The following is a 16,388-nucleotide window of genomic DNA, read 5'->3' as shown; positions in this document are numbered from 1 at the left end:
GTAGACACAGGGTTTCACCATGTTGGCCAGGCTGGTATCGAACTCCTGACCTCAAGTGATCCGTCCCGCCTCGGCCTCCCAAAGTGGTAGGATTACATGTGTGAGCGCTGTGCCCAGCCAAAAATAAATCATTAAATATTAATATTTAAGACTGGCATTGATGTTGAAACTTTCTCTTTTAATTGGAAATTTGCTTTCAATCTAGTTCTAATTTTCACCTTAGAGGCCTTTCTGTATATAGTTTATACTTGGTATTTTGATACAAAATGGCTCTTCCTGTATACTTAAATTTTTTTTTTTTTTTAAACAGTTGTTTTGGGTGGGTGGCGGGGTCTTTTTCTTCTGTCTTTTCCATCCAAACATTTAACTTTTCAATTCACCTGAATTTATTGTGATACGTGATTGCTGTCCTCCCCATATTGTCTCAGTTATATAAAATATTTTAAAGCTTGAGAGTCCATGTATTCATGTAAGGTTAAAAATGAGATAACTGATGATGAAAAGACTAAAACCTAAAATTGTAATATAGATACCGTTCATGTCAGAATTGCTGTGTCTGGAGAGGTTAGGAAAATGAAGCTCAGAGAGGTTAATTATATTAAGGTCAAAAGGCCATATATAAGTAGATGAATTAATTGTTGAATCTGTATCTGCCATTAAGGAGTAATCTGAGATGTGGAACTCTAAGTAAATGTGTTTCTCAAAGTTATTTACTCACAGAATCCCCTTTTATGTTTTGTAGTAGAATGGGAAATACTAATATTTTGTGGATTAGTGTTCTATGCAACATATTTTAAGAAAGGCTTTTCGTCAGATCTCTGGTAGAGAACAAAATATGAACCAGCCAAAACATTTCTATCATTATTTAATTATTTTTTCTTTCCAAAATACAATTAAACTTTTAAAGCACAAAAATTTTAAGATATTGGTAAAAGATGGGGTGAAAAACTCCGTACCTTTCTTGATAATCTGTGGGAAATATGAAGATGTAGGTAACCTCTTTCTTCTTTAATAAATTGTGCTTGAAAACTTTCAGGAAGTGCATAATTATTTAGATTAGAGGTTGACAAATTACAACCCACAGGCCAAATCTGGTCAGCTCTCTGTTTTTGTAATTAAAATTATATTGGAACACAGCCATGTCCATTTGTTTATATGTTATCAGTGGCTGCTATTGTCTGTCAGAGGAATGTTGAGAAGATGTGTTGGGAGACCATATAGCCACAGTGCCTAAAATATTATTTGACTTTTGAAAGAGCAAACATTTTCTGATCCCCAGTTTAGTGAGCTGCATTCTTGCCTACTTTACTTCGTATGTTTTATCTGCATAAAGACTCTTTCACCGAAGTTCTTGGCATTTCATCCTCTGTAAAGTAAGTTCCCTGGGAAGTCATGCTGAAGTCTTTTTCTAGAAGCTTTATTATGGCTTAGTTTTAAACTCTTACAGACATGCAAGATTCCATAGTTTTGCTTTCCTGAATGACATGCAGCTGTCAATACAGCAGTTGTATTGGCATGCCTGGCTCTTTCTTGCTGCAAACCTTTTACTGGTTTAATGGAAATTATACCAGGGTACTAGGGTAAATAGACATAACTAACATCTTTTGAGTGCTGTATGCCAGGCTCTGTTCTAAATTTTTTACATATATTATTTTGTTTATTCCTCACATCAATTCTGTGAAGTAGGTATTATTATCCCCACTTTATAGTTGAGGATACTAAAGCATAGGGAAATTAAATAACTTGGTCAGGGTCATCCAGTTCTTAAGGAATGGAATGAGATTTTTAACTTTTCCCCCAACTTACTTGCCTTCTAATTCCTTGATTCTTGAGATGAGTTCGGGCATATTTCTTCTTCCTCATTACTTTCTCCAGGCCTCTTTTTCCACATCATCTTTGAACTTCCTCATTTACACCACCCTGTCTTACTGTATTCTCTGATGAATTTCCAGCAGTCCATTTCTTCTTCCTTGATGATTACAATTTCTGGCTCACAGTCTTCTCTATCCAGTCTGCCTCTGTATCCTGATTTAATGCCACCTTTAACTCGAGTTCTTTCTTGTATTTTTCAACTTTATATATCCACAGGCATGGTCAGGCCCTACTTTTATCACTGGGAATTGTTTTGCCTTTATCATGAACTCTGAATTTCTGCTTTCTGACTTCTGAACAATTCACTTATATATAACTCTTACATGCTAGTGAAGAATTCAGTCCTTTTTAACGTTTCGTGTGCATAGGAATCACCTGGAAAATCTTATCCAGAAGACTGGGTCACACCCCTAGAGATTCTAATTCAGCTGGTGAGGGTTGATGCCCCCATGAATTTGCATTTCTGTCACCTTTCCTGCAAATGCTGAGGCAGGTAGGTCTGTGGAGGTACATTTTGAGAAGGATTGCTCTAATTAATACTTTGCCCCAGAGGATCAGTAAAACTTTCTGATCTGCCTAAAGCCTCCATTCACATTCTTTCTTTCTTTACTTTTTTGATGACTTCTGTAATTACTGAGACAAAGGCCTTCTGATGAGAACTCTGTCGTATTTTATTTTCTTGAAATAAGAGTTTTTCTATTTACTCTTTTCATATTCTTCTCTTCTACTTAGTCCCTTTGTCTCACTTTCTCCAGTTGACTTTTGGCTCCTTCTTTACCATTAACATTTTTGTGTCTTGGGTTAGTAGTTTCCCCTTCTATAGTGAATTGACTTTTTTCTATCAGCCTTCAGTAATATTTCCTCAAAATATCATTCCCTCCCATCTTCCCTCCTTCAGCCTGTTTTGGAAGAAAAGTTATGGCTTTTACCTTCTTCACTAGCTATATCTTAATTTCTTGCAGTCTGCTTTGGTTTCCAAAATTTTACTGGACTCTTGGACTGACAGATCAAATGATTTCTAGGTGGTTTTGTTTTGTTTTGAGATAGGGTCTCACTCTGTTGCCTAGGCTGGAGTGCAATCTGTCTCCTAGATTCAAGCAGTTCTCCTGACTCAGCCTCCCGAGTAGCTGGGATTACAGGCACACACGACTACGCCCAGCTAATTTTTGTATTTTTAGTAGAGATGGGGTTTCAGCACGTTGGCCAGGCTGGTCTGGAACTCCTGCCCTCAAGTGATCCACCCCACCTCGGCCTCCCAAAGTGCTGGGATTACAGGTGTGAGCCACCGCGCCCACCCTGGTGTGTTGTGTTTTGTTTTGTTTTGTTTTTGAGACAGAGTCTTGCTCTGTCACACACACTGGAGTGCAGTGGCACGATCATGGCTCACGGCAGTCTCTCCTGGGCTCAAGTGATCCTCCCACCTCAGCCCCCTGAATAGCTGGGAGTACCAGTGGGTGCAACCTCGCTCAGCTATTTTTTAATTTTTTGTAGAGACAGGCTTCTCTGTGTTGCCCATGCTGGTCTTACACTCCTGGGCTCAAGCAGTCCTCCCACCTCTGCCTCCCAAAGTTCTGGGATTGTAAGCATGAGCCACTGTACCTGGCCAACTGCTAGGTCTTAAATGCATAGTCTCCCCCAGACTTGCTGTATTTGATACTGTCATTTTTCTTTTAAACGTTTTCTGCCTTTGCTTTTCACTCACTGCTTTTTTAAGGTCTCACTATTCTAACTACTTCAGTTCTTGTTCACATAGTACTTTAATCTGTACTGCTTTTTCTAAAGTTTGTGATACTTTTCCCACCATCTAAATCTATGCTGTCCATTATGGGAACCACTAACTGCATGTACCTTTTGAGTACTTGAAATATCGTCAGGTTAAACTGAAATATTCTGTCAGCATAAAATGCACACTGGATTTTTAATACTTAGGCTGAAAAAGAGAATGTAAAATAGCTTACCAAATTTTTTAATTACATGTTGGTAATACTTTGGATATATTGGGTTAAGTAAAATAAAATGCTAAAATTAATTTGACTTGTTTCTCTTTACTTGAGATATGACTACTACTTCTGTGGCTTGGCTATATTTCTGTTAGATAATATTAATCTAAATCTCATATTTCCTTAAGACCGGGATCAGTTTTCTGATCAGCCTTCTTAAACATTTGGTACAAAGTAACAGCCTTCTTAAACATTTGGTTCTCACCCCCTCTCACCCTACCATCCTTCACAATATACTTAGCTTCTTCAAAGCAAGAGTAATTCCCCATAGTGTTGTTCATATAGTGGACACTATATACATTATGTAATACATACACACACATCTGAAAAAATGGCTAATGTTACCACTTTATCAAAAAGGATACTTATGAAAATTGAGGCCTGTTGTGATGTTTTTACCTAAATTGGTGGGGAGTAGGAGAAGGATTGATGTGAAGGGGAGAAGAGATATTATTCTATTCTGAGCTATTAACATTTGACACTTAACATCCCCCAAGTGTATCCTGCCACCTCAGGCCACTGATAGCTCTGAACTGCTGTGATTTTACTGCCATCTGGTGTCAGATTCGGAAACTGTAGTTCAACATTTTGTCTCTTCATTAGAGGAAGGTAGGCAATCTTTCCTCTGAATGTGGGCCCACTCTTCTCTATCCTGTAAGCAAGTTACCAATAAGAGTCACTTAACTTCAATGTAGGAAACCTTTATTTTCCTTGTTGGTATCCTCTTTCCTTGGCTTCCATGATAAATGCATTCTCCTTTCTAATGTTTCTCTGGCTGTTCTCTCAATCGTCAGTAGCCCATTTCTCTCTTCATGGTAGTTTTTTAGCCCCACGTTCTAGGCCTGCTATCCTTTTTTCCTTTGCTTTCATCTGCACCAGGCTTTAAGTACTGCCTATTTACAAATTTATATTGACAGCCAAAAACTTGCTCTGAGGTTTAGACTACTATCTTTAGTTGCTCACCTAGATATTGCACAAACATCTTAAACATAACATGCTCCCATCAAAATCTGGACCTCCCACCTGCATCCTCATTTCTCTCTTTTTTTTTTTTTTTTTTGAGACGGAGTCTCGCTCTGTCGCCCAGGCTGGAGTGCAGTGGCCGCATCTCAGCTCACTGCAAGCTCCGCCTCCCGGGTCTACGCCATTCTCCTGCCTCAGCCTCCCGAGTAGCTGGGACTACAGGTGCCCGCCACCTCGCCCGGCTAGTTTTTTGTATTTTTTAGTAGAGACGGGGTTTCACCGTATTAGCCAGGCTGGTCTCGATCTCCTGACCTTGTGATCCGCCCGTCTCGGCCTCCCAAAGTGCTGGGATTACAGGCTTGAGCCACCGCGCCTGGCGCATCCTCATTTCTCAAATTTATTTTTCTAATTTCATTAATCTATCATACCAAAATTATGGGAATCAGCTTGGTATCCCATCTTTCACACTTCATTAGTAAAAACATTAACTACATCCCATTAAGTCTAGAGGGTATATTCTTGTACATGTAAAATTTGTGACCCCTCGCCTGCTCCTGTCCCATCTAAGCTACCACGGTCTCTTGCCTGGACTAAGTTAGGTTCCTTGTTAGTCTCTCTACATCCATTCTTGACTGCATTCACATGTTTTATGTATATTTGTCTAATGTCAGCCTCTCCTGTTATCCTGAGAGTTCTGTGGTGGCAGGGACTGTGTACATTTGGCTCACCATTGGGTCCCAGCACCTCACACAATTTCCAAAAGCTTTTTGTTTAATAGCAACCATGTCACCACTCTGGCTAACCAGTGCTGTTGGTGTGTCCCTTGTAGTTTCAGTGACCAAGGAATTCTAGTGCCAGAATTCCTTAATGCTCTATTTCAGTATTAGTGTTCTATACCAGTTCATTTACCGTAAATGAATTTAAGCTATTTTCTGCTTTTTCCCAGGGAGACTTACTTGTGTCTGAAGGGACAATATATTTGGGGTATTAATCAGCTAGTGTTCAAATGAACTTTAGGACAACAACCTATTTATATCCTATAGAATGCCAATCAAGATGCTGAAATGATTTTCCAAGCACTTGAAATTGCATGCTATTGGTTTGTCTCTTAGCACTCTTCTGTCTGAAATTTAATATCTTTAATGTTGCAGTACATTTGTTAAATCATGGATTAAAACCTGTTTGACTCTTAAGTGTTCTTTTAATAGAGGCTCAGTTGATGATGGTTTCATTTAGTAATTTTGGTTTGACATTTTAAAATGGTTTTGCTTTATAAGGTTTTACTACTAGGGCTTCCTTGGTGCTTTGAGTTGATGGTATTTCTCAATAAAAAAAATTTAATTTATAAAAGTAGAGGTGATTTATAAAATGTAGTTATTTAGAGATGGGCAACAATCTATGTACTGAGGATGCAAACTCAGAGAACGAGAATTTAATAGGTATATAGCAGGGTTTCTCAGTGTTGGCATTATTCACATTTTGGACTGAAGAGTTTTTTGGTGTGTAGTGTCAGGGGCGTGTCCTGGGCACTGTAGGAAATTAGCAGCAGTCCTGGTCCCTACCCATCAATGGAACTCCCCTCACCCATTATGATAATCAAAGATACCTGTAGACAATGCCACATTGTCCTGGGGGTGGGTGGGCAAAATTGCATATCCCTTGAAAACCAGTAGTTTCTATACTTAGAAGGGGGTAACTGGCCATGAAGTGTCTTACTTGGGAAATCGTTGGCGTTTCTAAGCGTTTTTGAGAATATGGTAGCTGTGTGGTATATTGTTAATGGCAAAGAGAAATGGAAACTATATGATAGGTTTTTTTTTACATTTTAGAATTTGTGCTTGCCTAAAATAAAGTAACTTTTGCACTTAGCCACCTGGTTCTATTCCAAACTGAAAAAGGGTACATTCTAAATCATATTTCACTGATACTGTTTCATTTTGTTAGCTCACTTCAGCAGTTAGGTAGTGATAGAAAAAGAGAACCAAGAGTACAATTTAAAGAGTAGCTTATAATCAGAGCTTTTGCCATTGTGCTTTTATATATATATAGGGTATAGAGTGTAATTAACTTATTCTACGTTTTTTTTTTTTTTTTTCCAAAGGGAAATGAGAGATGGCTTTAGAAGAAAAAGTTTCTACTCTTCCCATTATGCGAGAGAGCGGTCTCCTCATAAAAGGGACAATACTTTTTTCAGAGAATCACCTGTTGGCCGAAAGGATTCTCCACACAGCAGATCTGGTTCCAGTGTCAGTAGCAGAAGCTACTCTCCAGAAAGGAGCAAATCATACTCTTTCCATCAGTCTCAACATAGAAGTATGTATTTTAAGACTTCATTTTTTTCTTTCACAGTCTCCTCTGATGAGAATGTACTGAGTCAGATTTCCTTAAAGGTGTAAGAGATTTATTTTTTAAACTTTTTATTTTGAAAAATTTCAGACTTACAGAAAAGATGATAGAATAGTATAACAAACACCATACACACACATTTTTTTCAAACTATTTGAAGTGGCATTCTGTATGACACTTTGCCTTTAATTTCTTCAGCATGTAAAAGAGGACTTTTTTTTTTTTTTTTTCCGGAGTCTTGCTCTATCTCCCATGCTGGAGTGCAGTGGCATTATCTTGTCTCACTGCAGCCTCCGCCTCCCGGGTTCAAGTGATTCTCCTGCCCCAGCCTCCTGAGTAGCTGGGATTACAGGCGTGCGCCACCACGCCCGGCTAATTTTTGTGTTTTTAGTAGAGATGGGGTTTTACCATGTTGGTCAGGCTGGTCTCGAACTCCTGACCTCGTGATCTGCCCACCTCTGCCTCCCAAAGTGCTGGGATTACAGGCGGGAGCCACTGCTCCCGGCCAGCCTTGTAAAATTTAGAATGAAAACCTCCCTTACTCTTTTCCAACCCCCAATTTTATTTTATTTTTATTTTTATTTTTAATTTGGCATGCCTGAACCTACATGGTATTCTGTACAATCTTAGCTTGTCATGCTGGCTGAGTTGTTAGTATGTGTTTGAATAAATCAATGACAAAACTACTTTTCTAGAGAAAACATTCTTATCTTTGCAGCCTGCGGTGGAACTTGTTCACAAAACATTTTCTTGTGCCTTCTGTATGCAAGGCACTGTGTTAGTGTTAAACAATGACGTCCCTGTCACTAAAGAACTAGAATATATGTGTATATTTCTCACCAGCTAATGTCAACTTTATCAATATGTTAATATATATAAAATATAACTGATACAATAATTGGTATGTCATAAATGAGTTGACATGAGCATGTCAAGGTGAGAAAAATTAATTTACACTCTGGGGATGTAAGAACACGTCATAAAGGAGATGACATTGGGCTCAGCCTTATTTCAGATTTCTACAAGTAAAGAAGCGTCTTCTAGTTAGAAGGAATTATGGGCCAAGGTGCAGAAATCAGAAAAGTTCAGGATATTTCCTTTTGAATGTCCTTCTCATTAACTGTCTTTTTTCAAATAATAAGAGTTTTAATTTAACAGCCTTTGCTTCTTACATGATGAAGGTGATGGAAAACCATTTGGAGTCATCAGATTGTCTTCCCTTGAAGCTGTTGCAAGATTGTTGAGTTTAGCAAACATTTATTGTCTACTGTTTGCAGAGATAGATAGAGTGGGGCTTCCCAAAAAACATATTTTTGGATACAGGCATATTCATGATTATGCAAGAGATAAGAAGGTTATTTTAAGGATTTAAAACAAACACAGGCTGGGCACAGCAGCTCATGCCTGTAATCCTTGCACTTTGGGAAAGCCAGGGTGGAAGGATTACTCGAGCCCAGGAGTTTGAGAGCAGCCTGGGCAAACATAGTGAGACCCGTGTATCTAAAAAAAAGAATTAAACAATTAGCTGGGTATGGTGATGTATGCCTGTATTTTCAGCTACTCGGAAGGCTGAGGCAGGAGGATCACTTGAGCCCAGGAGTTTGAGCCTACAGTAAACTGTGATCATGCCACTGCACTCTAGCCTGGGCAGCAGAACGAGACTATGTCTCTAAAAATAAATAAATAAGTAAATAAATAAGCCACTTACATATATATGCCTGATTGTCCAAAATGTGCTTGGGACAGTTCTAGGTAACTGAAGGTTTTATTGTGGAGACTAATGTTAACAAGTATACAAGTATTTTCTCTTTTGCTTCTATGTACCCCACCCCTACCACAAAAAAAAAAAAACCTTAAGAAGATAATCCGTAAGCCAAGCTTGTCCAACCCCCGTCCTGCAGGCCACATGCAGCCCAGGATGGGTTTGGATGCAACCCAACACAGATTAGTAAACTTTCTTAAAACATGAGGCTTTTCTGTGAATTTTTTTTTTTTTTAAGCTCACAAGCTACTGTTACTGTTTGTCTTTTATGTGTGGCCCAAGACGATTCTTCTTCCAGTGCACCCCAGGGAAGCCAAAAGATTGGACACCCCTGCTCTAAGCTCTTATGAATGCTCACATGCACAGACATATCCAAAATTAGCCAGATACCATCTAAGACCCTAAAAAATTATTTATTTATTTATTTATTTATTTTATTATTATTTTTTTTTCTGAGACAGAGTCTTTTTCTGTCACCCAGGCTGGAGTGCAGTGATGTGATCTCACTCACTGCAACCTCTGCTTCCCGGGTCAAGCAATTTTCCTGCCTCAGTCTCGCTAGTAGCTGGGATTACAAGCATGCACCACCAGGCCCAGCTAATTTTGTATTTTAGTAAAGATGGGGTTGCACCATATAGGCCAAGCTGGTCTCGAACTGCTGACCTCAAGTGATCCACCTGCCTCGGCCTCCCAAAGTGCTGGGATTATGGGCATGAGCCACTGTGCCCTGCCCTTAGGATCTTTTTTTGGGATGTGTATGACTTAAATCCATATCCAATAATGATTTTCATTAACGAAGAAAGTATCTTTGGAAACTGATTATGAAAACTTTTTAACAAAACATGAATAAAAGAAGCTTAAAAGAGATTCTTACTTGACAGCTTATAATGAAATTATTAAGGGTAGTTATTGGTGAATTAGCTTTTATTTTATCCTCAAAAACAGAAATTTGCGGGGAAAGCATCTTCTCTCTGTTGACCTGCTTTGGGCCTCTTAGTGGCCAAAACTCTTAAGGTCTTGGGATGAAATGTGGATGAGCCATAATGTGATGCTCCTGTCTTAGGGTCTCCAATATCCTTCACTCATCCTTTGAGGGCTCATACCTTTAGTATTTGGAGTGATTTAAAGATTAAGTTGGTAGACTAAAATATGGGGTAAATTGAATGAAACAGAGCATATGACTTTGTTAATGCCTGCATCTATCTTTCTTTCTCTCTCTCCTCTTTCTTTCTTTCTTTCTTTCTTTCTTTCTTTCTTTCTTTCTTTCTTTCTTTCTTTCTTTCTTTCTTTCTTTCTTTCTTTCTTTCTTTTCTTTTCTTTTCTTTTCTTTTCTTTCTTTTCTTTTTCTTTCTCTCTTTCTTTCTCTCTCTCTCTTTCTTTCTTTCTTTCTTTCTTTCTTTCTTTCTTTCTTTCTTTCTTTCTTTCTTTCTTTCTTTCAAGTTATTTAGCTTTGAAAGTAAAGTTCTTTAATCAAGAAAAAGTTTATTCTGGGAAAACTCTATTTTCAAGTATTCCTTAACTACTTGGGCTGAACTACGAAAATTTTTTCTATTTTCCTTTCCTGTTTTCAGAATCATTACATAAGAAATCTTGCAAAAAAGTTAATGGAGGTCGTATTTTAAATAATACATGGGAAAAGTTATTATTTGACCTATTTCAGATACCGGTTTTTGCATTAAATCTAAATGTCACAAATATTGCAGCACCTGGCTTTTCTTCAAAAGAGAACTAAGACATGGGGTTCTTCACTTATCAGTCACTTAAGCTGGGATAATTACCCACGTGTTAAAATTAAGTTTTCTGGTATAAATTGAAATTTTGACAAAGACTTAAAATATTATTATAAGTATAAATAACAGATTAAAATAATTATGCCCTCATTTTAAAAAATTAACAATTTTTTCCTTTCTGTTTGTACTTTTAGATTAATTTTTCCTATTTTAATGATCACTATTGGTTTGGCTATAGTGATTTTACCTCATTTTTAAATTCAACTATTTATTTCCCATTTTGTGCTTACACACATACACACACATTTAATTAAATCTCTTCTACTTAGCCTTTTGATTTAATCTTCTGGAACTTTGTACTTCTTCAAACTAATTATCCTTCTAAATCAAACTTGTTTTCATCCTGTACTTTACTTGCAAGAATATTCTTACTATAACTTAGTTGGGCTGACCTGGATATGCAATATTATTTTTAGTTCCTTTTTGTTGTCCATGTTCACATGCTAGCAGTGCAGATTGTCCTAGTTAACCTCATTTCCTTTCTCCCTGTGTATTATGATGCTTTCCCAAGTAAATTTTTTTTTATATTTACCTCGTATACTCGAAGTTTATTTTTATCGTAATTAATCTAAATATCTCCACGTTTGTCAATTCTAATACTTATTTTCTTTTTTTCCCTCTTTGAAATGATCCCATGTTTTCCTATCCTACACTTTTATCATTTGCCTTTTATTTAAGCTATAACATTAAAAGTGATGAGAAAATCACTAAGTTTGGTCTCCCACACCTATTTTTTGTTAAAGTATTAGTACTTGTGATAAATTTACTAAATCACAATCTACTCCTTCTGTATAGCTCATTCTTTATGAAAGAATTAAAATCTTCAGTAACATCTACTTAATACTAGTTATTCTTTTTAGAGCCATATATAAAGATATTTCTTTTATGTTGTAACCTGTTATATATTGGAGGAGTACTATCATATTCTTCATGATTTTTTTTCCAGGTTTAAATATATTTGGTTTATTTTGCTGTTCCTTTTATTTGTCATGGTTTCCAGACCTTTTGCTTTCCCTATTTTTCCTTCTGTTTCTTGTAATTTATAATACCAGAAGTGAATTTTTATTTTAGCAACCACATTTCATTACTGGATTGTAGGCAACTGAAACCTAAGCTATTTTCACGTAAACAAAATACGTGAACAAATGCCTCTCAGGCTGTACTTTTTCAGGTGCAATGGTTTGTGTGTAGTTAATGCACTGAAAAAAAAAAAACAAACTAGAAATGCTACATTTTATCTAATTAACTTTAGCTTATTTTGTTTTATAGAATTCTCAAAATCTCATTTAGCGATTCTGTATATTAGTACCTGATAAGAACAGCTTGTATTATCTGCAAATTAAGTATGCTGGATATGTTTTGTATTATTTGTTAATAATTTATGTTGAGGAGCATAAGGCCAACTGTGGAAACCTCTAGAGATCTGTTAACCTGAACCTTTTATTGGCATTGTTTGTTGCTATTCAACAATTATGATCCCTTATCTTTACTGTTATCTTATTTTCATTTCCACTTGAGAATCTCAAGGAAGACCCTTCAGGTGTTTCTTGAAACTCTTAAGTTACAAATATTTCTTCTATCAAAACAGTAACATAGAGATTATCTTGCTTTGTTGTTGTAAATCCACTGTGGCTCCTAGAGATGAAACTACCTCTCTGTTAATTCATTTTAAACATTTGCTAGGGATTAATCCCACATTTATCAGAGATACTTACATATTTAGATTCTGTGACATTTTGGTTGAATTTTAAAATACTTTTACTTTGCAAAATTTGCAAATTTATTATTTTGCTTGGCCTCTGTTTTTTCTGTAGCTCTAACTTTGGGCCTAGCTTCCCTTATTTTTCTTATGTCAACGACCATTATTAAGAATAGAAGGTATTTTTAAAAAACATACTATTAGTCATTAGTGTTTAATTGTTTTTAAAAATACATCTTCTAAGAGAACTGAAAGTGTACAAGAATTAAAAGTACTGTTTTGAGACAAGTATATTTGGAAGATAGAGTTCATTTTTGAATGTCAATCTAATAGAAGAAGACATAAGTCTTAAGACTGGTTGGCTATAAAATTTGAAGTCTCCATGAATTTTTTGATTATAGCTGAAATTCTTTTTTTTAAAAAAAACTATTCTAGACTTACTGGTAATATAGCCGAAATTCTGATAAAATTTTGAACTTTAATTTTGCTTTTAGGTGAAGGCTTTTCTGTGCAGATTTGAAGAAGTAATATGAATATAGAAATAAGGCTTTATCTTCAGATCATGTATATTAGGCAACAGGAAGAGAGGATAAAGTCATTCTCTTAGCAGTGAAATATCGTAGCATTTCTTGGTTTGAAGCCCACTATGTTGTGTTCAATACGTACATCTCTTAATCAACACACATGTATTGAACATAAATTGTTTGCCAAGCAAGACAGATTCAATCTCTGCCCTCTGAGTTTATGATCTAGTCAGGAAGACAAACAAGAAATTAAATAGGAGTAAACATTTTAGGTGACATCTGAAGGGTTAGTAGAAGGTGAAGGATGCTAGTGGAGAAGGTTTATGGGGATGAGTTACATCATGTGGAGTCCCTAAAGTATAATTTAATAGTTCCTTGAAACATTTTAGGCTGTCACTTGATCTAGACTATTAATGCGCTGTTGAGTTAGATTCTTTAACATATTCTTCTTGTTTGAGGATCCATTGTTTACTCACAGGAGAGCTTTGGCTATGAGTTTTGTAGCTAAATCCTAAGATTATAGCTATAGCTTTTCTGGCATCTTAATGATCAAGGTTCTAAAACAAATCAATTAATGCCATATGCATAGGAATTTTATTGTATCCCCGTTTTAGCACTTAGTATATTCTGTCAGTAGCAAACGTTCATAATGTGTGCAGATGATGTTTTCCTTATATATTTAAAAGTGTGCCCACATGGTTTTAGCTTATGTATTAAAGGAGATCTCTACTCAGAAGTGTGCTTCCAAGTATTCAGTCAGTTGGCCTTTGCTTTAACTTGTTGCAACTCTGACCTCCAAAAGACAGATCTTGAGGGAAGCAGAGGTGATGCAATGCTTTCTCTACCCCTCTACCTGTTTCTTTTCTCTGGTATTTTTTGGTGTCTTTAACATGAGAACATTTTTCTTGTGTCTCTCCATTTTCTAATTCATATGTTCTTGAGTAAATCAGTAGATCTCTGAGAAACATGTTTTTCCTAACCAAGAGTCCCAAATACCCACATCTTCATCCATGATCCAGTAAAAGAATTTTCTCATCATCTGTGTAGCCACATCTTCATTTATTTATATCTTAATTTCTCTTCAAATATTCAGCTGTTGAAGAAGAAATGAATGTACTACCTGTGTTGGTGAAGTTTGTTTCTTGATGGGACTTGCACTCAAAAATACCTGGTTTGTCCCTGTTTGCCAAGCACTGCACTGAGAATCTGATAGTTTGCAAGACATAGCCCCTAACTTTATCATCTCTTATGATTATGTTATTTTTTTCCCCTGCAGTGTCCTTTTTTCCTACCTGGGTTCACTTGATGTAGGATTGGATGAATCTGGTTAGATTTATCGTTTCTTTTAGCAGGAAAACACAACAGCAAGAAAGTGTATTTCTAAAAGATCCTATTAGATTGCATTCAGCCATTGCATTCAAGGAGTCAGCAAATACTCTGAAACTCTTGCAGAACTTCCTGAGTGTGTTGTGGAATGTTAAGCTGCTTCTCCGGCTTTTGATTTCACTTCAATGGGAAAAACATTATATGGAACCAGTATTTGAAATTCCTTTTTATTTCCTTTTTTCCCCATTTATTCTTTCACTTATTAATATAGAGACAGGGATTTTGGTTTCTGTACTGCCACTTTCAGAATTTTTTTTTTCTGGTTTCTTTTCTCCATCCTAATTTGGAACTCATTTTCTTTAGCAAGTCACAACAAAGGCAGGAATGTTTTCAACCTTTTTAGCTTGCTGTCAAGCACAGAGGTAGTGTCTGCTTACAAAGATCATGAGTGAGATGAATTTGAGGTAATAGCTCAATAGCTAATGAGTAGCAGTCTGTTAGAAGGTAGAACAATGAGTGAAAGAGGCAGATTTTAGAGACTTTTATATTCATTGTATTGGTTGGAGCCAAATAAAAATAGAAAAAAAGATTAAGGTTAGGAGGAACACTCACATTTAAGGAACAATAACCAACAAAAATGAAAGAGAAAGCGGTAGCCGTGAAGATGTAAGGGGGCAAACAGAAGTAAAAAGATATGAAAAACAAATAGCAAAATATTAAGAAAAACTTGTTTATAAATCATTAAAGTGCTATAAGAGGATAAGAAGAACGAGACCTTTTAGTTTTAATATGAGCACATCAGTGGAAACTTTGGGATGAAGAGTTTAAGTACAGTGGTGGTGTTTCTATTGTCTCTTATTGCATTACAAAAAAAAAAACAAAACCCAAAACTTAGAGAATTAAAACAATAACTACTTACTTGTTCATGACTGCAATTTAGCTGGGTAGGTTTACTGGTCTGTTAGAAGATTGTTAAATAGTCCAAGCCTACCTAAGACAATACTAACGGGAATTTATAATTATATGTGGTAATGCCTACAGTGTCTCTGAAGTTTGGAATCAAAATCAAACACATCCACAGTGGTGTGTTGGTAAACTGACTCTCCAAGCTTAAAAAGATAAGATTTGTAGCATTTGCTGATACCTATGGAGTGTATCTCTCATCATAGTTCAGCTTCCAACATGGAGTAACTGAAGACAAAGTTAAAGGGATGCATGCAATCCACTATCAGGAGCTAATATGAATTGGCTTAAGGCTCCAGTACTTTTCTCTGAAATATCACCATTATCTCTTCATTCAAGAAAGAATTTGAGGCAGCTTAATGAAATAAACACTTAATAAAATAGGATTAAATAAGTGGAGCAGGAATTTTATGTAAAAGGAAAATAAGGATAGGAAAGTAAAAGTAAGAATAAAGTTGGTAGTATATGAAATAAATGCCCATCATAAGGCTCTGAACAGTTGCTATAGGTGAACTAAGAGTTTGGCCAAAACAAAGCTAAAAGAATCAAGAATAAAGTTAGTAGTGTATGAAGTGATTGTCCATCGTGAGGCTCTGAGCAATTGCTGTAGCTGAACTAAGGGTTTGGCTGGGCGTGGTGACTCACGCCTGTAATCCCAGCACTTTTGGAGGCCGAGGCGGGTGGATCACGAGGTTAGGAGTTCAAGACCAGCCTGGTCAAGATGGTGAAACCTCGTCTCTACTAAAAAAAAAAAAAAAAAAAAAAAATTAGCCGGACGTGGTGGCAAGTGCCTGTAATCTCAGCTACTCGGGAGGCTGAGGCAGGAGAATTGCTTGAACCGGCAGGGGGCAGGGCGAGCGGAGGTTGCAGTGAGCCGAGATCATTCCACTGCACTCCAGCCTGGGCAACAGAGTGAGACTCTGTCTCAAAAAAAAAAAAAAACAAGAATCAAGAAGAGTGTTGACAGTCAGCAAATAAAAACAAGTCAGCTTATCAGGAGAAACAAAACTTGCTGGGATGCTAGAGAGAGATCAGTGAATAATAAAAGGATACTGCATCCTCAACATTATTGCAAAAGTAAAATGGCAATATTTGCATGATGTTTCTTGAAACGTTTTAAGGCAAGATGCTGATAGTGCCAAA

The 16,388-nt window shown here is 36.6% G+C and overlaps 1 protein-coding gene across 22 annotated transcripts in view; it reads left to right on the top strand.

Annotated features, from left to right (window-relative positions):
- The window catches only part of LOC105470119 (periphilin 1), a 128,096-nt gene that overhangs the window by 43,596 nt on the left and 68,112 nt on the right, over nt 1-16,388 (top strand). For all 22 annotated transcript variants that reach the window (XR_011609222.1, XM_071071855.1, XM_071071852.1 and 19 more), the window contains one exon: nt 6,937-7,148. Coding sequence is in view for 21 of the 22 variants with exons in the window: in XM_071071855.1 (XP_070927956.1) it covers nt 6,937-7,148 (212 nt within the window). In the remaining variant the exon portion in view is untranslated. The remainder of the gene's footprint in view (nt 1-6,936; nt 7,149-16,388) is intronic.

The sequence above is a fragment of the Macaca nemestrina genome, chromosome 10, assembly GCF_043159975.1.
Source record: "Macaca nemestrina isolate mMacNem1 chromosome 10, mMacNem.hap1, whole genome shotgun sequence".
In the NCBI taxonomy this organism is placed as follows: Eukaryota; Metazoa; Chordata; class Mammalia; order Primates; family Cercopithecidae; genus Macaca; species Macaca nemestrina.
This window is presented reverse-complemented; position numbering and strand designations above follow the sequence as displayed.